Source organism: Terrapene carolina, unplaced genomic scaffold (genome assembly GCF_002925995.2).
Source record: "Terrapene carolina triunguis isolate 2854851 unplaced genomic scaffold, T_m_triunguis-2.0 Scaffold194, whole genome shotgun sequence".
In the NCBI taxonomy this organism is placed as follows: domain Eukaryota; kingdom Metazoa; phylum Chordata; order Testudines; family Emydidae; genus Terrapene; species Terrapene triunguis.
Window position 1 is genome coordinate 9,120,356 of NW_020664545.1, and position 22,141 is coordinate 9,142,496.

Consider the following 22,141-nt stretch of genomic DNA (forward strand, 5'->3'; position numbering starts at 1 on the left):
AATTTCCCCACCCAGATGTGGCCCTCGGGCCAAAAAGTTGCCCACCCCTGAGCTAGGCTGTTCTCAGTGGTGGCAGATGACAGAACAAGGAGCAATGGTCTCAAGTTGCAGTGGGGGAGGTCTAGGTTGGATATTAGGAAACACTATTTCACTAGGAGGGTGGGGAAGCACTGGAATGGGTTACCTAGGGAGGTGGTGGAATCTCCTTCCTTAGAGGTTTTTATGGTCAGGCTTGACAAAACCCTGGCTGGGATGATTTAGTTGGGTATTGGCCCTGCTTTGAGCAGGGGGTTGGACTAGATGACCTCCTGAGGTCCCTTCCAACCCTGAGATTCTATGATCTTGGTGTGCCTGGTGCGGAGGGCCAGGACCCCACGGGGTTTCTGGGACAGGCTCGGCCCCTGCGCTGTGTTAGGGTCAGATACAGCCTCACCGCCAAGTCCATGTCCCGGGGGGGGATGCAGGATGACCTCTCACCTCCACAGCCAGTGGCCTGTGTTCTCCACTGCCATGCAGGAGCCTCCACATTTATTTATTGGCAAATAAAATATGTAGAATTTTATTGTGTGCAGAACTTTTAATATTTTTGGCACAGAATTTCCTGAGGAGTAAAATCTTGCGAGACTGCAGCCCCAATGCATGAAACTGATGTTTGTGTCTTCCCTGATTGTGCAGCCCACCAGTAATAATTTTCTCGGTGGTGTAAGATTTTTAACAATACCTCAATGTTCCGTGACTGTATCCCAATTACGATGCACCCCTATTTTTGTTTCCTATCTCTGACTCTCTAAACTAAACATCTGAAAGGAAACCTGCAGTTACAGTGTTTCTTTGCAACGATCCATCCATCGGGCCCTATCTGAGGAGGATAATCGGGTTAGAATTTGAAGATTATTAGGAGAAATGAGGGGATTTTCTCCCCATTTCCCAAACTTTTACAGTCCTTGCTCTGAATATAAAACATTAGGACCTGAAATCCTTATATACAGTCAGTGAAAGTGGATACTATTTGGACTTTCATTACCATTCCAACTAGTTCAGTTTCCTCTATTTTCACTCACTGTCCGTTTCCCTGTCCCTTGGCGGCAGGTTACTAACGCATAAACAGAGAAGAATAGGAAATAACGGAGAACTAGGCAAGAATACAATTAAAAGATCAAAGCAGCACATTTTGTCATTATCTGCCCCAGAACACAAGGCTTTTTTTTTTTTTTTAAATTTTCATGGCAACCTGATTAAGAACGAGTCCCCGTTTAGCTGAATGTCATTACGTTCTTATTGGTTTCCTCTGATGTCATTCTGTAACAACATTCAATGACATGCAGTTCTAAATGTCTGTCTATACCGGGCTTCTACAAAAGCAGTGACCCGTTCCTGTTAGTCAAAATAACACATGTTTTAGATTAGTGTCTGTAATCAAAGGTGACAGCACGTCAAACAAACAGATACTAAAATCCTCTGCATCTGGTATACAATTACAATAGTATACTTCTAACTCTATCCCTAAGATAGGGTCCTCTCCTGGTAGGTAGTTAACATCCTTAACTCTTACAGATCAATACAATCATGAAGCTGAAAACAGTATCACTCATGATCTCTAAGGTAAAACACTAGTAAAACTTAGGTCATCCAAAGGTTAGCAAGGGTAAGTGTGTAACCATTTACCTGGAAGGCATGGTGGTAGAGCCATCACTAGATGGTGTTTTAGAACTCCAGAAGGACTGCCACAGCTTCTCAATGTAATGAAACTGAAGGTTCATTACAACATCCAAAGTTGCCTAAGAATTAAAGACGACAGCTCATAAAATGCTCTGATAACATTCAGTCACACAGCTTCTTCGTTAAGTGGAATACCCTACCATGTGGATTAGATTAGATACAAAAGTAGAACAATCTACAATGTGTTGTTTTAACACACAGAATATAAACCGATCACACAGGGAGGAAATAATTTGAACTATGCTATCAAGCCAATCAGAAACATTCCGGTTCAGAACCCACTCCTCAAGAGAGCAGGACTGGGGTAGAAGGAGCACACTATGGAATCAGATCCTAGATCAAGCAAACAGAGCCTATATAGTTACCTCACAGTGTCGTCTGTAAAGAAGCTGTAGCGTCTTGACATCATTCATGGTGATCCCCTCTTGTAAGAGGACATTTCCTAGATCAGGTGCCGGGAAATCAGGAAAGACATGGGTTACATCTAGGAGAAAAGTTGGGAAAGATGGCAAACTTTAACAGGCATTCATAGTTTTATAAGACTATGAATTAGGATGCAATTTTGCAGCAGCCGGTTTCTACATTTCATATTTCAGATAACGAACAATGAGATTAGTGAATGGAGACTGATTGTCCAATACTTCAACATGTCACTTCCAAAAAAGAACACCACTGCCCAATTATTCATTGTAGAAAAGAAAATGTTTTTATTGCAACTAGGAGGAAAGAAACACGAATGCTTTGTACCACTATAATGTGCGTTCCCATTAGATTTTCTCTGAAGTCTGAATTACATCCTTTCAGTATTTTGAGAGTACAATGGAAAATTTAATTGGATGGCAGACATCACAGGCACAACTGCATTTTAGAGACTGCTCAGAGAGGTCCATGTTCTTGTGTGTCATTACTCAGAAACACTGGGGGGGAAAACCTCAACCCCACACCTACAGTTTGGACTGGAAAGTAACTGGGTAAACTGTTGGTCCCACTTGTTTGTACCCACTTTCATTCCTCTTAGGTTCCTTTGAAGGAGGAGCCGGTATCCAGCAAATTCTTAACACAGTTTTCCTTAAATAGAAAAAATGCAGCAAACTGTGGCAACTAGTAGGCACTGTGTCTTGCATCCAGTTCTCCTCCCACACATACGGAAATCTATATATTGGAGGCCAGCCTTATTAGGCAATCTCCCCTCTTAAAAGATTGCCCAAAGTATACAGAGTACAGTTCGGATTCACCATTATTAGAAGGCCACCTCCATTAAGCAGTAAATATTTGTTGATCTCTTGAATGGTTACTTAAGGTTTCGATGTAATAGATGCGTGCACTGCTGGACATGATCCTCACCCAGAGTAGTGGGACTTGAATGGTATGTCTTTGTCATAGGAAATATGTGCTTCCCCAAGAACTGAATGCAAACTTTGCAAGGTGCATGCTTCTATCATGTGCGTATGCATTGCAATCACAACAAATCCACCATCTTGGAGGCTCTCTCATTTGAGTCATCCGCACAGAAAGAGCTAGGACTAAGACTTTTGTTACCCTTGTTCTGCAGGGCTGCTAGTTTTTCCATTATCAAGAGGAATAGAAGCATAGAATACTAGGGTTGGAAGGGACCTCAGGAGGTCATCTAGTCCAACCCCCTGCTCAAAGCAGGGCCAGTCCCCAGACAGATTTTTGCCCCAGATCCCTAAATGCCTCCCCCCCCGGACTGAACTCACAACCCTGGGTTTAGCAGGCCAATGCTCAAACCACTGAGCTATCCCCCTGATCCAAAAGAGAATGTGGAGCTTATTGATTTGAATGCCATAACATCAACACTAAGGACAGGATAAAGACTTCCAGTAAAATTAATCTTAACCTTTGCCCCCAACTCATCTTAAACTGGAGCCTTCCTGAGGCTCAGAAAAGTTCAATGAATGGGAAACCTAGCTGCAAGCAAATATAATTTTAAAAAATACTAGTGAAGGGCTCCATTCTTCTGGTTGTAGTGCTTCCCACCCTGGGAAGCCCCACAGAAGTCAGCAGAGGTAGAATCTTAAGATTGCAGGGAGAATTTTAAAGAAAAGATGGCTATTTCTAAGTAATATATATAAATAAATGCTATTTTTAAGAACCGAAGCATGCGACACATGACATCTTTGCAGCATGCCTGAGGAAAGCGGTGCAGATTGTGGGTGTAATAGGGTTAGTGTGGGAAGTTGCAAATGTAAAAATAAAAGATACGGTATATTAAGCACTTATTAGGATATCTTTGGCAAATGTTGAAAATAAACAGACACCTAGAACGGCAATAGATTGAGCCTGCTGAGCAGGGTTGTGAAGCCTTTTCAAGTTAGAAATCAGTAGCATTTCCTAGAAATGAGAAAACTGAAAGGAAGCCTGGAATTTGAGTTGAATTTCCTCACCTATAAACTGCTGATGGTGTTGACTTTGAGCTGCAACTGATTGTTCTGGAGTAGTGTGTAGGCTACTGTTGGATCCACTCTCCCTTATGCCATCCATCTTCTGTGCAGGTCTATACCTAGGAATATAAAAAACCCTCAGACTACAGCTTGGTCGTATGCACATTTAAAATGTGCAAACACACACACAGTGAAAGAGGTACCTGGCAAAGTCATATACCAGTATAACACTTCTGCATTAAACAAACAAACAAGTCGCTTAATATGTCAGCGTACATTTATAAATAGCTTATAAAGGGTTAATAAATTCTAAATAATTGTTTTGATAAATGGTTAATCAATTGTTAGATCAACAGGTGGTTTATAATCATGGGGTTTGCAAACCTTCTGCTGATATGCTTGTAACTATAACACATATTATTCATATCTGTGATATGCTTATGACATCTATTCAGCATTTATTAAGCCTTTATAAACGTATTCTTAGTATAAAATGTGGCCAAATTATCCATCTCAAATAATCCCAGAGAGGTAAATAGATTGTGTAAGTGGCATCAAATGCAGCTTGTTTCTACACAGAGTTAATAACAGGAAGGCAACAGTGTCATTTATATTGCTCTGCATTTAAAATAAAATGATACACAATTGTATGGCGCCTAGCAGAGTGGGGTCCTGATCCACGACTGTCTGGGGCACCTAGGTGCTACTCCAACACAAATAATAAATAATAGTAGTGGCCATTTCCTGACTAACCGCAGAGAAGCATTGTATCTGCTTGTTTTAATTGTTAGATGTTGAAGAGAATGTAGAACAGGTGGATGTCTCTAGTTTGACTGCCCTAGGGCCTGGAGTCTTCTTATCCATGGAGTACAAGCAGAAGAGTAGATGCTCCCCCGTCAGTCCCCTGACCCAGAGAAACAGCTACTAGGGCTTGTGGGTAATTCAGTTCCTATGCTCTATTTGATTCTTGGCTTCTCCAGGGCCGCCCGGGGGGGGGGCGGGCAAGTGGGGCAACTTGCCCCAGGCCCCACAGAGGCCCCCACGAGAATATAGTATTCTATAGTATTGCAACTTTTTTTTATGGAAGGGGCCCCCGAAATTGCTTTGCCCCAGGCCCCCTGAATCCTCTGGGCAGCCCTGGGCTTCTCTGCTGATATTGTTAGTGAGGGAAGGGGGCAATCAAAGCAAGTTGTGCTGGGGGGTTTGGTGACGATGACAGCTCCCACTAGGAATGGCCTATGATCAATCAATTTCACATTGGGGTGGGGAAGCCAACCATGTTTGGTGGCCTAACGTCTTATTGCTACACTTTCCTGATGTGAAACGGACGTCCCCGTTTGCGTCATGTGCATTCATGGTTTGCCTACATTTACTTGGGGGGGGCGGAAATGCTAAAATGAATAAAACCATTTGGTTCCAGTGAAGGGACTGGGGCTCGGATATGTATTTTTTTTAATTGCACTAGTTGCTTTTACTGTACCTCTGAGGGTCAACAATCAGGAATGTGTCTTAAGTGCCTGGGATGTCATTTACAAGACAGAATATGAAGCACATTAACTTCTCCTTCACATTACAAATGGGCTGTGTAAAACGGATAGCTGGCCCTGCCCACTGCTCCTAATGTATCAGACATGCAATAAACGTTAGGATGATCCGTTAAAGAAGTGAGGCAGTACCAGTAAAAGTCTAATGGCTGCCTGCATTAGAGCTTTACCACTTATTTATAATTGTGTTTTAAACAATGTTTAAGCACGGTTTCACAAGCCTGTTGCTAACAGAGAGCCAAACACTGGTAAGTTAATGTTTTAAAAAAAGTGTTCTAGATAAATAACACTGTATTACACACAGGTTTTTTTTAACCAAGTAAAAACACTGTTCTTTAATAGCAGCGAGATTTCACTGCAGATGAGGCCTAATGCCAATACTCAAAATACTCAAAAATACTATGGAAGCTTCAGGCAAAAATAGGATGGAAACAATAAATATTTCATGTCTCTGTAGCACCTTCTCCAAATGCTTTATATACACATGTTCATGAAACCTCACATCATCCACCTGAGATAAGTATCATCCTCCCCATTTTATAGACAGGGAAACCGGGGCCGGGAGAAAGGTTACATGATTTGCTCAAGGTCAGACAGTGAATAAGCAGCAGAGCTTTCTCTCTTTTTTTTTTTTTTTTTTTTGCTGTTTGGGAACTAAAAAAGTTGAGATTTTTCCATGCCTTCACTCCAACCAGAAGCAAGAGTGCTGACGCTGCCAAGAGGCAATTCAAGGGTTGCTTTGCATCATGACCTTCATTTAATTTTACCCAGAATTACCAGATGCGAGTCTGACTGGGCCCCATCTGAACCTCTTGCACTAGCTGGTCTATGAAAAGAAAAACAAGACCCCTTCCACTGGTTAAACACAAATAACTGTACAGCGGAGGTCTTAAAAATGTTGAGTCACTGGGATACAGTGAAAAGGATATTCTGTAGTGTTCACCATAGCAACAGGCAGCCCAAGTCCAAGCCTTTGCTGCACAAAAAAAGGCAAAGAGGAATAGTTTGTGGAATCTGAATTTCTCCTTGACCCTTCTTTATCCTTGTTCAGTATTGGCCACTTCAAGCTCTGTTAAGTGCAGTGCCTTCCTCTTTCCCTATAGCGTGTACTTTACCTTATCACTAAGTTTCTTAATTTATGCCATGAGCTATCCCTCAGCATATGGTCCCTTTGCAAATAACCAGCACTAAAAGACTCAAGCTCCTGCTGCTGCTGTTTGAGGTGGGACCCCCTGTTTTGCTCTTTTGGGGAAACCACTCCTTGCAGTTTCCATTGCCACAACTAGCAGGTCTGAGAAGCCCTGGGCACATACCTTTGTTTCTGGTGTATGGGCTGTTGCCTCATCGCCATATACTGGGTGTCTTCCTGTAAGTGATTCAGTGGAGATTCTGGCTTTAGACGGATCCCATAATAATGATACTTGGAGTTTCCCCTGCAAGCATAACATTAAAATCTATAGATGTCAGATATTTAATGGAGATGACACACAAGCATTGCAATTTACTTTTAGGCTTCAGTGAAACATTTGACAGTGCTAATGGCTTGTGGATCATAAATGTGCGTTATAACTTCTGTCTAATCCCAGATGCCAATTTAGCATGGATTTACTTTGCTGAATAAGCATATTGAGAACCTAATTTCACATTCAGAGGTGTACATGTTATTTTCAAATCTTGCTGAAACTAAGTTCCTGGAGATGTGGGTTTATACCCCAAACTTTGAAAGTAATCAAGAGTCCAGGATCCCTTTTACAAGATTTGTTTGAACACGGCACTTATCTCTGGGAAAATATGGTACCATGTGTCTCAAAACACAGTTCAGTGACATCTACATTGAAAATCTTGCAGCCTAGACCCATTTCAGCCTTGCTTTCAATCTAGTCATAAAACCTTATTCACAGGCAGCTAACGGATTATCCAAGTCAAAATACTTTGAGCCAAATCTACGTTTAATAATGGAAACCAATGGAAATATTACCATTGACTTCAGTGGTAGCCAGACATGACTGTTTGTAGTGACGGAGTGAAGGTTTCTTTCTGTATAAAAATTTATAACATGCTCCTCACTGTGGTATCCAGAAATATACTGTGCTTTAAAGCACCGAGTAGGAAATCCCAGCCCCACTGAAGTCAATGGGAAAACTCCAATTGACTTCAATGGGGCCAAGATATCACTCCAGGAGTTGAATGTTGTAGTGAGAAATGCTCTTGGCTGGTGGTCCTCCGTGGTCCCTCACCTGTGGCTTTCAGCCTGCACTCTGGAGCCACAGTGATGCTGAAATGTACCTCTTCACTCAAAAAGGAACTGTTCTGATCTTCTCAGCTCCTGTGTCAACTGGGAACTGAAAGTGTCACATTTGATATCAATGTAACTACTTTTTTAAAATTGCAATTGACATTTCAGGTCACAGACTCTTTCATTTTAATTACAGGGTGGTTTCCGGTGAGACCTGTCCTTTAAGTGATCAGTGGCAACTGGAGAATAAGAGGTAAGTGTCAGAATGCAAACTGTTATTTATATAGAATGCCACAGAGATCTTGGAGTCATTCTACCCTTCAATCTGAATTGGCTTTATACAGCAACAGAACTTCACTGTAGGGGTTAGATTTCTGCACATAAAATTGGATAAAACCATCCTAATTGACCCCTCACCAGGGGATGAGAAAAATCTGGTTCCCTTAACTTTTACCCCATGCCCCCAAATTATCTTCAGTCACCATGGCAGAAGGTGGATTTTATACCTGCGCTAGTTAATTTTCATGATAGTTTTGCAAGGCTGAATTAAGCCTACACAAGATTACGAAAGAGCAAGAATGGCTGGGAGTTCTTCTCTGGCTGATCAGTGCAGATCTGTAGGGTCTCCTAAGCTTTCAGCATTGCACATGGATGACTCAATTAAAGTATCCCCATTAAGCTACGAGTTCTTTTTAGATCTACCCAGTGCTTGGCTATAGGAATGAGGATGATAATTACACAGCCTGGATGTCCAAAGATAGTAGTTCTGCTCAATCAGACTGCAGCAAGAGTTGTCAATTTGTAACTAATGATGGCCAAGCAGGTCCTCATTGGGACAGGATAAACAGCTGGGAAAGCACTCATTACAGCCTCAGAGACACCCACGTTGGTGCTCTTCAGAAGTGTGATGATTTGCACTGTATTGAAGAGTCTGAACACATCTTGAATTTAATGATGATTTCACAGCCCAACCACAGACAGAGGATTTAGAGAAAGGAACTGTTGTCTGACAACTGTTTTTCTACATGGAACCCTCCTTGGGGTAGGAATGATTCTCTTCAGGTTTATAAAGGAAAGATTTTGGAATGCTTAGCCCTCTCTGTTGCTGAAATGAAGGATTTTGCAAGCTTTGTGTTATCTGCCTAGTTATTGTAATATGTTTTACATAGCTATTGTCTTAACCCGTTAAAAAGGGATTGGAGTCATTTCAGTGGACCTAGACTTGTGACTCGAAGTTAAAGAACTACTATGGCCAGGAGGAGCCACGCCTGGCATATGCCAAAGCCCTGCTCAGCGCTGGCACGAGGAAGACTCTCCGCCCCACAGCTAAGCTCTGGAGTGGCGGGGGAGGGGGAGCGATTTCCAGCCTGTTCACGCCCCAAACCTGTAGGTGCCACAGCAGCCCCTGGGGCAGGGGCTTAGCACCCTCTTCACCCACCCCTCACCCTAGGTCCTGCCCCCAGGGACTGTGGGGCTGCTCCATCCCCTAGGCACCCTCCTCTGGTGAACCACCTCTCTGGTCGGGTTCACGGAAGCCTCTGCAGTCAGGTTCCCTGGGCCCTGGTGCACAATGAATCCTTAGGGCTTAACCCCTTCCTGCCCGCGCTGTAGCCAGGGCACAGGAGGCGGCTGGGTTATGTCGGTGGCCAGCCTGGAGATGTTAGCTGCCTTTCAACACTGTGCGGGCAGGAGGGGACAAGCTGGGGCGGAGGGGGAAGAGACGAGCTCTACAAAGACACGGGCCAGGTCATCCCTTCCCTTCCCCCTCCTCCCCTGCACCTGGAAGCAGCTCCCGTCCCTTCCCTCCTGCACAATGCCGAAAGGCTGCTGCTGGCCACATTCTGCTGTGAACCCTGGTAGAAATCTGGGGAGGGTGGGCATGTGACCCTGTATGCCCCCTGCCCATATGTTGCCTCGGGAAGAAGCGATGCCAGATACCAGGAGAGGTGGGTCCGTCCTGGGGGCACAGCCAGGCATGGAGGGCAGAGAGGGTCAGTCGGTCACCCCCACTGTGTGAGAGAGGTGTACGGGAGTGTGTGTGGGGGGGGGGTAAGGGTGTGTGTGTGTGTGTGTCACCTCTCCCAGTGTGTGTGTGTGGGGGGGGGGTTAAGGGTGTGTGTGTGTGTCACCCCTTCCCATATGAACCCTAAAGTCTTAAAGATAAGAAGGTAAATAAAAAGAATCCAACTATATAGTATTTCCTTTTAACAGGGGCTCAGTCAACTTGATGTTAATTTGAACGTTTGTACGATTGATTGCCATTGAACTTGCTTGAATACGAGTAATTTTACAGGTGTCCCGTATTCAGTATAGGGAAATACGGTCACCCTATGCATATTTGGGGTTTTAACTATCTTCTAGACACAAATATTCAAGTTAACCTATTCTGTTTTAGTTAGGGTCCTCCCACTTTTTAAAAAGAAGAACACTCCGCTCATGAGACTCAGCCCAGCACCCTGGAAATTTTATAGGTAAGAAGCCTACTTCTGCATTAGAAAACTCTGAGCAGCAAGTCTGTATCTAAAGGTTTGGGGTCGGATTCTGATCTCAGTTACATTGGAGTAAAAACCTGGAGTAACGCTACCGAAATCAAGAGAATTCTTTTGGTGGAATCTTTCGGTGAGATCAGAATCTAATCGTTTAATTGCAATACGATTCTCTAAGTCTCCAGCTCCTGGTAGCAATCTTGATGAAAAGGGACCTCATTTGTGACACTGATTGGGTTGAGTGGAACAGAGTGTGAGATTGGAAACCAGTTTCCCCATCTGCTGTAACACTGAACCATGAAGCCAAAGTTGCACTTGACTGTTTAGCTACTAAAACAATGGGGTTTATTATTGTTAAGCCAAAATTCAAAACAGAATAAAGACTGCTTAAGAAACTGGCCTATGAGCTCTGTTCACTCCCCACATGGTCAGGCATCCCAAATGAGATCTCTTCAGCAAAATGGCTGCCTCTCCGCCTCGGAGCAGATTCAGGAACACCACGGTAATTAAACTTTGTCCTCAAATACCTGACACAGCTGATTCCTGCAGAGAGAAGACTCTTACCTTATGACCTGTTAAGATTGCTTATATTGCTTAAAATAGCAATTTTCCATTTGAGATATTGTTTGGTTGTTACTATATAGACCTAGGAATAAACGGCTGTTACCGGTGAATAATGTTGGGTGGATCTGCAGCACTTGTGACAGGAGGGGAGGAGCGTTTTGTGGTATAGATTGCGACAGAACAGGGCAGTAGTTCTCCCTCCTGCAAAACGTAAAGTCAAGAGCCACTGTTCTTAAGGACAATCTGCAAACACTGAAAACAGTTACTACTACGATGACGACTAATGTTTGAATTATTGTAACATCTTTTATGAGGCTCTCGGAGGTTTTACAAACTTCAGTTAAGCCTCACACACTCCTCTGATGGAGGTATTAAACCAATTTTACAGATGGATAAAATATATATAGGCACGTGAAGGAGCTCGCCTAAATCCCCAATAGCGAGTCTATGGCAGAGGTGGGAATTATCCATGACTCCTAATACTCAGCAGGAGCAGCGCCAGGGTTTTTGGCGCCCTAGGCGGGGGTTCTTCCGCACTCCCGGTCGTCGTCGGCAATTCTGCGGTGGGGGGGTCCTTCCGTGCTCCCGGTCTTCGGGGCACTTTGGCAACAGGTCCTGAAGCGAGTGAAGGGCCCGCCGCAGAATTGCCGCCGAAGACCCGGAGCGCGGAAGGACCCTCCGCCGCCCAATTGCTGCCCTCCCCAAATCCTGGCGCCCTAGGCGACCGCCTAGGTGGCCTGAATGGAAGCGCCGGCCCTGATACTCAGATCACTAAACAACAAAGCCTCTCAAGTAATCCACACCACATTATTAAAATGGTGATAACCATAAAAAAGATGGCAAGTCGTTGCCCGTTCATCCATTACTCATTGCAACGTCACTGAATGCAGCGAGTGTCCGGTGCAATGGTATTTAGCATCTAATTGAGTGAAGTGGCATTTCCGCTCATTGGCCTTTCCATGATCTTTCAGAAACAGTGGTAAAGTGAAACAGGTAGGGGCCAAAGAAAGGTGGGAATGTGCTTCTGCTACCACTGAACCCTAATCTCAAACCCCTTTGTACCAACCTTGTTCCCAAGCGCCGAGTTTTCAGCCCCATGAACACAGAACGAATCAGTTTTCCAAAGGAAGCAGCATTCACTGGATCCAGTTTGTGCTCTTGGCAGTGCCGCAGGTAATGGTTATACAGCGAGCTCCTGGGAAGACTCACACCTTCAGCAGTCTCATAATTGTCCAACAGCCACTGGAGCTTTATGTACAAAAATGTAATTTTTTTAAAAACCCACACACGTGAAAGACTAAAGATGTTTAAAATGGCCTGCTTAAAAAGATGACAACATTTAAAAGGGAGGAGAACCTTCTTGATGTGATCAGAGTTCAAGAGGACTTAAGTGGTTGGTAGTTAGTACATAACTGCAGCTAACTCTTGTGTGTTTCAATCTGATATTTCTGTCCTCCATGATGTAGGAACAGTGTGAAATCAAAAAAGGCTGTCACATACAGCACCCAAGTATACATTGCCACTTATGCTGGTGTCTTCCCTTCACTCAATTACATGAATGCAAGGGGAATACGAATCATGGAAAGCCAAAAAAAAGGTCTCATGAGCTCACTGTTAAGGAGAACAAGGGCTATGGTACCTGATGCTATTTACTAGGAAAGAAAGATCTCAGAGGAATCTGAATACATTGCTTCTCTGTCTATTCGCAGTTGTCAACTGCTAATGCAGCAGGCAAAGCTTGTTTGAGTTAATGTATCTTAATTTCAAGCTTGAAATGTTTACAACTGTCCGCTTAACAACAAAATAAATGGCTGCCAAACCCTACCTTATAATCTGACACGTTACCAGCTATTTTTCAAAATGTATTGTCTGAACTTTACTTCTCTTGACATTTACCTTGATCAGAGTTTGCAATTAGATATAAATTATTTATGTTCAGCCAGTTTGAAAGGGCAGGTCAGTCACACAACTGCAGTTCATGAATTAGAATGTAAAGCCTCTCTAATTGGCTAAATGGCAGATTCAGAAAAATAAAAAGAGTACAATTTTAAAGCAAATATTGACTCATAAAATAAAAAAAAGCAAGAGAAAAGCTAGATGTACAACCAGGAGTAAATATTGATAAGGTATTTCCTTTAATAAAAATGTAAAGCTAATAGGAGAGCAGAATCAAGCCTTGTGTGCCAAAATCATAGCTGCAAAATATGACTCTGATAGAACAAAGCATTCAAGTATGTGCTTAACCTTAAGCGGATGCTTTGTCCCTGAAGTCAATGGTATTAAAGCACATGCCAAGTGCTTTGTACACTTGTGCATGCAGGTCTCTGTTCAACAAACACATACCTGCTCACACACAAAAAGGCTTGTATCTTCCTGACAGCAGGTTTAGAGCAGTGCATCTCTAGCAGCCTAATTCACTACTTGATACTCAAGTTTTACAGCAGTAACTCCACTGAAATCAGAACTCAAGTGTGCAGTGGTGAAGCAGGCCCATTTATTTCAACTGAGGTATTTTCAACATATGCTTCAGTCAGAGTTGAATTAGACCTGAAGTATGCACCATATTCCTTTTATGCACAGGATGAGCTAATTGCGTCTATGCACATGTTTTGTAGTTGCAAGTTGAGTGCCTAAAATTTGAAACTTCAGCCTATTATGAGCTACTGCATACAAGAAAAATGTAAAAGCTATATTTTAGGCTTTATTTCTCTACATTAACAGGAAATCTTAGGGCCTGACCCAAATGCCTTTGAAATTCAGTGAACTGTTTCCATTGATTTCAATGAGCTTTGGATCAGATCACTAGATACCAGGGGCAGAAGAGACTACTTGGTCATTTGCTCCGAACCCTGTATTTTGGAGGGCTGATTGGAACATCATTCCCATTAACATCTTATCTGCTCTTTTATACACATCCCACAGATAAAGACTTTTCAAAATCTAAACCTTCAGTCTCAAGCTCTGTTTTAAAAGGATATTGAGAGTATGGTGACCTACATCACTTCACACCCTTATTTGCAGAGGGAGTCCTATCTCCATGGATCCCTGAAACAAGAATGGCACACTAAATTCTTACAATTCTGTAGCCATTAAGTTACTAATTAAGCCATCTAGAACAAGAGATGAACCCAAGCGCTCCTAGCACACAGATAAGTAGTGCTATTTTAAATGAGTCTGTATCCATGTTCATTTTAGCCCGTCCCATGTATTTAGAAGATTCACTGGCCATAAGTTAACCTTTTTCTTCATTAATTCCATTTGTCCTGTGGGCCCAACTAGGTGTTAGAATCATAGAATATCAGGGTTGGAAGGGACCTCTGGAGGTCATCTAGTCCAACCCCCTGCTCAAAGCAGGACCAATCCCCAACTAAATCCCCAAATGGCCCCCTCAAGGATTGAACCTACAACCCTGGGTTTAGCAGGCCAATGCTCAAACCACTGAGCTATCCCTCCCCCCACAACTAGGTTTGACCTTCTAAACATGTTCCATTCCAAGGAACTCACTCAGGAAGTTAGCTGCTAATAACTTCTAAGGACTTGCCTCGGGAAGCAGATGTTACAAAGATTTTTGTGCATTTCTCTTTTTTAGCTCCTGAAAAGTCCTAGCATTTATTTCATGTGTCAGAAGTAACCGAAAATAGGGGGCGGCAACCTGCAATTACGCAATTGTTTGCTGAGACGTTGTCTCAAGGACTAGATCTACTGATTTTTTTGTCACAGAAGTGAAGATTCATTCTTCTTTAGCTCACTGCATTCCTCCTACTCTATCCATGGAGAATTATTCCCTGAAGTAGTTTTACTAGTGCTTTGTCCAGTCTAGTTTTAAAAGGAATTTGGGGTAAAATCCTGGCCCCACTGAAGTCAATGGCAAAATTACAGTTTCTACCATTTCCCATAGGAGATTAATTTCATGGCCATGAAACATTTCCAGATATTCACTGCGTATTTTCCATTGCTCAGCTTTATCCCATCATTAGTTATACCCAGTTATAGAACCCTACGTGATTCCTCTCCTTAAAGATTTCAGCAGGAGATTTTCAAATATGGTTGGCTGACACTAAGCAAGCAAATCCATATTTGGGTGCCTAAAGAAATGACCTGATTTTCAGAGATGCAGAGAACTAACATCCCCTGTTGACATCCCTGAAAGTTGTGGGTGTTCAGAACCTGTAGCTGCTCAGAACCTCTGCAGCGTGGGGCATGGGTCACTTGCTGGAGGATTCTCTGCAACTTGAAGTCTTTAAACCATGATCTGAGGACTTCAATGGCTCAGACATAGGTCAGGGGTTTGTTACAGGAGTGGGTGGGTGAGATTCTGTGGCCTGGGTTGTGCAGAAGGTCAGACTAGATGACCATAATGGTCCCTTCTGACCTTAAAGTCTATGAGAACCTCTGCAAATTAGGCCAGTTGGTGCCTAAATATGGATTTAGGTGCTTAACTTCAGACACACACACTTGAAAATCTGATCCCAAAAAGACTTGCTACCAAAAGCAGCTCTTAGTCATGTGAACAGTGTCTTTGACTTCAATAGCATAAATTGTGTGAAGAAGGGTTTTTACAGGAATGGGCCTAAGGGAGTAGATAAAATGATCGCCCGATAAATAAAACTTACTGGTTTTTGAAATCTTGACATGATACAGTTGCTGCCGGTAATATAGGAATCTTTATCCTAGGAATTTACAGATTTGTGTAACATGAAGGATGAAGAAGTAAAACGAACCTCAACAGAATACTTAATGAAAACCTCTGCAATGTTCTCCAGGACCTTAATGAAACTTTGCAGAGGAAACAAGGAAAGCAACTAAGCCCTAGCTAATACTGTAATTGTCACTCGCTAACAACTTCCCTGGGGAGCTTGTTTCCTTGTTAGAGACACACTCAGGGCCACACCGAGATTTTGGGGGCCCGGGGCAAAATCTGAAACTGAAGCCCCCCAGCCCTTAAAAAAAAATTACCACTAAGGGGAGGCCCCCTGGGAGGGCAGGGTGGAGAGTGAGCTCCCTCCACAGCAGTGGTTCCCAAACTTTAACAACCCACGAACCCCTTTAACTAAAATGTCAAGTCTCGCGAACCCCCTCCTAAAAATGAATGTTTCCAGGGATTTTCCCCTTCACCTGAGTATAAATTATAAAAGCAGTGATCTTGGAAATATAAAATTTGTTTTTATGACGTGCTTATTACACACCATTTATTATTAATGATTATTGATCATTACAGTATTTTTATTACATTATGAAAACGGCAACACTCTTCCAAGGTCTCACTTTCGTAGCTTGTATCACTTTGAATAAGCCTGTTATAAGACAAGGCTCCTATGTTTCATCAAGGAGGATCAGATGTGAAACAGAATGAAGGTATTTAAGAAGCCAACTCAAATCGTTCCTCCTACACAAGCATTCAGGTGTTGAGCAGTCCGGCAAACAACGCACGTTACAACAAAGCTTAAACTTGTTCTTCGTAATCATTTTAAAAACAATACTAGCTGCCTATTTAATTTTAAAAACAGCAAAAACTATCCACCTCCTTTTCCATTTCATATAAGGAGTCTCAAAGTTTAAATCTCCTCAGTGTGATAGATAGGCTTCTTTGATCTGCTTAGCTCTTGGAAGTCCAGGGGCTCCGGGCTGCTGGCCCCGTGCTGTCCCTAGGGACAGCTCTGTCCGCCATTAGGGATTCCCCCCCCCCCCCAAGAACCCCCTGTAACATTTTGCGAACCCCAGTTTGGGAACCACTGCTCCACAGTGACAGCTCCTGTTCTATAGGTCTGGGCCCAACTCCCCGCTCTAGGCACTGCAGCATAGTGCAGGGGGGTGGCTGCACTGCTCAGGTTTGGCCCAGCTCTCCACTCCCCATGGGGTGGCCAGGCCAAATGTGAGTGGTGCTGTGACTCTGTGCACCAGGTTGCAATACCAATTGGTTTGGGGACTCGCTAAAAAAGGGGGCCCAAGGCAAACTGCCAAGAGAAAAATCCAGTCCTTGTTCATGATACTAACAGTGCTTGGAATAAGCAAAACAAAAAGAGTTTTAAAAATCTATTTTTATTTGCATGATTTATGCCAAGTTCATTTTTTCCCAACCCATTCAGCTTGGACAGACCGCTGCCTCCTTTTGCCTTTCACTTTCTGATTCTCATGCACAAGCCCAATGCTGTTGTATTTGGGTTTCTAACAGCAGGGTAATGCAAACACTAAGACGTATACAGGTTTTCATTAAAACACTTATACATATTAGGTTTTGTAAAAACTTATTTATAACAGAACCTAAATACAACTACAGACAATTTAAAGAAATCTTTGTTCTTGTTCTTTCCTTCTACACTGTAAAGTACCGGTAATTCCATTTAACATAGTCTCTGCAGAAACAGCAACTGTTTGTTCATGAGAAGGAAAAAGGAAACTCAAACCAGCCAATTACTTTATCTACTCTACCAGGGATTTAAAAAAAAAGACCTGCTTGCAAGGAAGCTATCAAAGGATTCTTGATTCAAAGATTTATTTTATTTTATTTTTAATGTTGGAGGTCAGAAGCATTTTTGCCTCCACACAGAAAAAAAAGAGGAACATGCCTGTGGTAATGGACATTTAAATCATCACCAGACACAGCTGGGTAGCCGGAGTTTCTGACCCTTTGGCCTTCTGTCTTCCTACAGCACTTCATAGAGTCAAAATTATGATATCAGCAGTGCTCTTTAGAAATTCCCAGAAATACTAGAAGAGATTCAGTGTTGCCAACTCCCATGATTTTATTGCAGGTCTCATGATTTTTGGTGTTTATCTTAAAACCCCAGTTCCTGGAATTATGTGATTACAGGAGAATCTCAGCTTTCATTCTTTTTAAAGTAAGTTTCTAACCCTGTGGTTGCAGAAATAAGCTTAAAAATGTGACTCCGAAAGGTTCAAACCGAAAAATCCAACAAAAAGAATCAATTAAAAAAAATCTGATGATTGTTTAAAGCAATCACTTAGGGAAGGCAATACTGAAGATTTTTTCTAAAATCTGATCAAACAGAACACTTCTAGTATCTGATCAAACAGAACACTAACTACAATAACTCAGAAATAAAGTTGATATACTTGAAAAAAACTGGTAGAGTTATTTTCTTTTTGTTATTTTTTTGGTGAAATTCACCCTAGTGCAGAATAGCCAGGCCTGGCCCCAGGCTCCAGAATTAATACTGTTCTACTCAGAGACATGACTATTTTAAAAATTGGTCAGAGTGGGATTCCACATCTATTGCAATATTTTTCCACATCAAAATGTTCTCAAGTTGACAAGTGTGTATTTTTCCTACTGCCAGGTCATTTAAACCACCCTGTGCTCTAACAGCTGGGTTATTTCCAGCTTATGCACCATCATCAATAAGGCTGACTCTGTACAGCAAATGTTCTCATAGTCTCATCTATGCTGCTCTTCAGTGGAGTTGCATGGGTGTGACCATGAATATAATCTGATGACACAGGAATTTGAAGGCCTGATCCTGCAAGGTGCTAAGTGATCTCAGCTCCCACTGACTCAAATGAGAGTTGAGGGAGCTCAGAGCCGAAAGGGTGGAGTTCAGCACCTTGACAGACTGGACCATTAAATTAAGTTTCATTGACGTGTGAACCAAAAAGAAGTCCAGTTCACTACAGCGGAGCTGTGCTGGTTCTCCACGACAGGGGCATAGCCACAGGTGGGCCTGGGTGGGCCACAGCCCACCCACTTAGCATCCAGGCCCACACCCCAGCCCCAGCTCTGATCTGGCCCCAGCTTGCCCCACTCTGCTCGCCTGCCAGCTGCTCCAGCTGAGGAGCAGGGTCGGGCGCTTGCCCCACTCTGCCCGCCCAGTGCTCCTGCCGGGGAGCAGGGTTGGGTCGTGGGATCTTGCCCCACTCCTCCCGGCGCTCCAGCTGGGGAGCGGGGCAAGCCCTGCACCCCAACCCCGCTCTCCAGCAGGAGCACTGGGTGGAGGCGTCCATCTTTCTAGGGCCCCCCCAATTGGCTGGGGCCCCTGGGTACGCCCCTTTGGCCCAGTGGCTAATCCGCCAGTGGGAGGAGGTCGAGCTTCAGGCGACCCCACAGCGACGGAGGAATCCTGCCGCTTGGGGAGCCAGGAATCCTGCCGCTTGGGGAGCCAGGCCTGGCGTGCTGTTGCCACTGCAGAGCGGCATCTCCTCCCAGAGCTGGGTGTGTGCCAGGAGCCCCAGAGATCCCCTGGCCAGAGCATCCACACACCCCCACCCCCAAGGCCGGCTGGAGGTGGTGGGGGAGGTAGGCCCTGATCCTCCTTCCCCCCATCACTGCCCGCCCACCTGAAGTCGGGGCCCACCCAAATATCCCATCTTGGCTACACCACTGCTCCAGGGCTGGTGGCGGGTAGTTATCCTTTTGTTCCCCAACAGGGTCAACAGATCTGACTTTAAATGCACAGAGAGACCAGGACTGTGGGTGAAGGCGCCATTTTTATACCATGACTTTTCCGTGTAGAACCACACTTGGGGCCTGATCCCAAAGCCCACTGAATTCAATGGGAACCTTCCTATTGACTTCAGCATGGTTTGGATTAGAGCCTTTTAGCCCCATATAATTATGTGCTTCAAAATTAAGCTTTGCTGGATCAAGGCTGGAAGACATAACACAGAAGGCCTTGCATAGGCCCAGAAGACTGGGGTGAATTTCACCCAAAGCAAAGAAATGGTTGCTATCAGCATGAAATAGAAAGTTCCAGCAAGTGGGTTTAGCAAAGCTTTGCAACAGTCAAGGCCTTTCCTGATTATATAAAGAAGAAATACAGGCTCACGCACTCCAAGACACAGACACACACACACTATGCTTTTGTTACACAGGTGTAGGGGCCATCTGTTAGGATTCAATACAGTGTTGCTGCTGAGCGTTACAAAACTGTTTTCCAGCAAACTTCCAGTGAAGGGAGACAAACCGCTCAATGCATTTACTTAAGTGCCTGCAGTTTCCATTTCAAGGCAGATTAAATAAACAAACATGGGGCAGAGACAGATAACAGAATCCAGAGCATCTTGACAAACATACATAAAAATTATCGCAGGCTTTTGCACACTATTGTTTCTATGGCCAGGGCTGCCATGGGGAATGCAGGCAACCAAACCTTAGGCTGCTCTGATTTGCCCCGATTAGCTGGTGTACAAAACGTCTATAAATAATGCTCCTAACAAAGCAGGGAAGAGGTTGTAAAGTCCAATAGTAACTTACATGGCTGTTGAGCAAACTGCTTTTGTGTGATGTAATCCCTTCATTTTTTTGTAGATTTTCAATCGCCATTTCAAGCTAAAGAAAATGTGCACGAGAAAAAAGAAAAGAAAGGAAATCAGATAGTTAGCAACAGCCAAGATTTGTCTGTATTAATAATCTGAATAATGATTAATGCTTTCGATAAATAGGCTCATGACAAAGATGCAAGGTAGATAAGGTACAGTCCTTATGGGCTGAAGGTGCAGCAGAGAAATGTTATTGTAACACATGCAAACTAACTGGGCAGCCAGGACACATATTAAGGATGAAAGAACGGAGCTAGGATCATTTCAGAACTTGCATTTTAAATTCCCCTTTCCCTCCACAAATATAGCGAATCACGCCTCCAAAAATTCTCATTGGTAGCAATGAGCTATTGCATGAAATAGAGAACCACATAAAGATGGTGCATTTTATCATCAGGCCCATCTCTGTGAAACCCAAATTAATAGCTTTGCTTATTAGCATTTCCTAAACTACTAATAGAAACAACAAACGAATAGTAGTTGAACAAAACACTGAATCCAGCAGAGCTACTACAGATAATGCACTAATGGGCATAAGGTGTCCCTCTAAAATCATACAGCCTGGTGGTACGCCATATTGTATCTTACTGGCTAACCAGAAGTGGGCCTTGTCAGTGGCTGGATGCAAGACCTGTGTGCTGTATGGGGCACTCTCCCCTTTGAATCAGAGTTGCAGAATGGTGTCAGCCCTTGGGTGAGAGTTTAAACCAATGTCTCAACCATCCATGGTCACGATCTCATGGCACTCTACCCACCAGAAGGCACATTAGCACTGGTACCCTGACCATATTCCACCTTGAGTATTTACATTCCGCCTACCTTGATGTCCATGCACATTTAATTAAAGTTATCCTTCATTTCCTCATTTAATACACTGCTGTGTAGTGTTGCAGGCTTCAAACCAACGGCGGGGGAGCCCCTTTAGACAGTCTGTAGTAAAGCATTCAGCATGAAAGCTGCTATGTAATTATAGGAGACTATTATTAAGCTCAAGAACAGGCAGACCCCCAGTAGTTGACGTAGAGGCCAATTCACCTTTCATTGTCAGAGCTGCTCCTTTTGGGGATGGCAATCTATCCAGCAATAGACCGGAATACTCAGGTTCACTGTCTGTACAGCGGCTCTGCAGTTTTCATTTTGTTACTTAAAGGTGTATTTTGCTTTTCCCACCACAGGCAGCAGAGGAGGCCAAATCTCCTAGAACATTTTTCTGAGTATTCCTGCAAGGGGAGACCCCAACCAGGTGACAAAATTCTTCAGGATTTGGGGAAGGAAAACAGCCACTTTGACCAGTATTTCCCGACTGGTGGGTCGCAACACCCAGAGGGGTTACAAAAGGCGCATTTGGGGAGGGGGGTGGGGTCACGAGGGACTGAAAAATTTGTTACAATCTAAAGCAAATAAAATCTTGTTCCCTCCTCTCCCTTGCCCTTCAAGGCCAAGTACTATCTGTCAATCTCTCAAAATACATACAAATGATATGAGCTTATTTCACGGATACATTTTTTTACTCTCACTTTCATAGTCAATGGGAAGGGGGGGGTAGGGGAAATCGTCAACCTGAAAAGTTTGAGAACCAGTGATCTTGGCCATCTCGGGTCTGAGTCTCCATTTCCTTGCACCTTGTGCAGTCATTTACATCAGTGCAAAGTGGGCGTACAATGCGGCTGTTCTGATCTGGTGTCTCATAGCACCTCTGCGCTGGTGTCACTGACTACACAATGGAGAATTGGGACCCACGTTTTCAATAACCCTCCATGTTGGTAGCCATGCTCTCCCTAACAGTGAGGGATGCCATTAGCCGTGAACACGGTGTAAGCAGGAACTGAAATGCAGCCAGGGTTAAGGGTATCTGCCCAGCCTATCCCAAACGGTTACAGTGCCTCGTAAGACAATCCTACAGGGATGGGTCAGGCC

The 22,141-nt window shown here is 43.6% G+C and overlaps 1 protein-coding gene across 3 annotated transcripts in view; it reads right to left on the bottom strand.

Moving 5' to 3' along the window:
- The window catches only part of RFX2 (regulatory factor X2), a 59,054-nt gene that overhangs the window by 15,954 nt on the left and 20,959 nt on the right, over positions 1-22,141 (bottom strand). For 2 of the 3 annotated variants that reach the window (XM_024205320.2, XM_024205318.2), the window contains exons 6-11: positions 20,160-20,234; positions 12,018-12,199; positions 6,979-7,098; positions 4,125-4,240; positions 2,085-2,203; positions 1,666-1,778 (exon numbers count right to left, since the gene is read on the bottom strand). In XM_024205320.2, coding sequence (XP_024061088.1) covers positions 1,666-1,778; positions 2,085-2,203; positions 4,125-4,240; positions 6,979-7,098; positions 12,018-12,199; positions 20,160-20,234 — 725 coding nt within the window. The remainder of the gene's footprint in view (positions 1-1,665; positions 1,779-2,084; positions 2,204-4,124; positions 4,241-6,978; positions 7,099-12,017; positions 12,200-20,159; positions 20,235-22,141) is intronic. The other variant, XM_024205319.2, reaches the window with a different exon arrangement.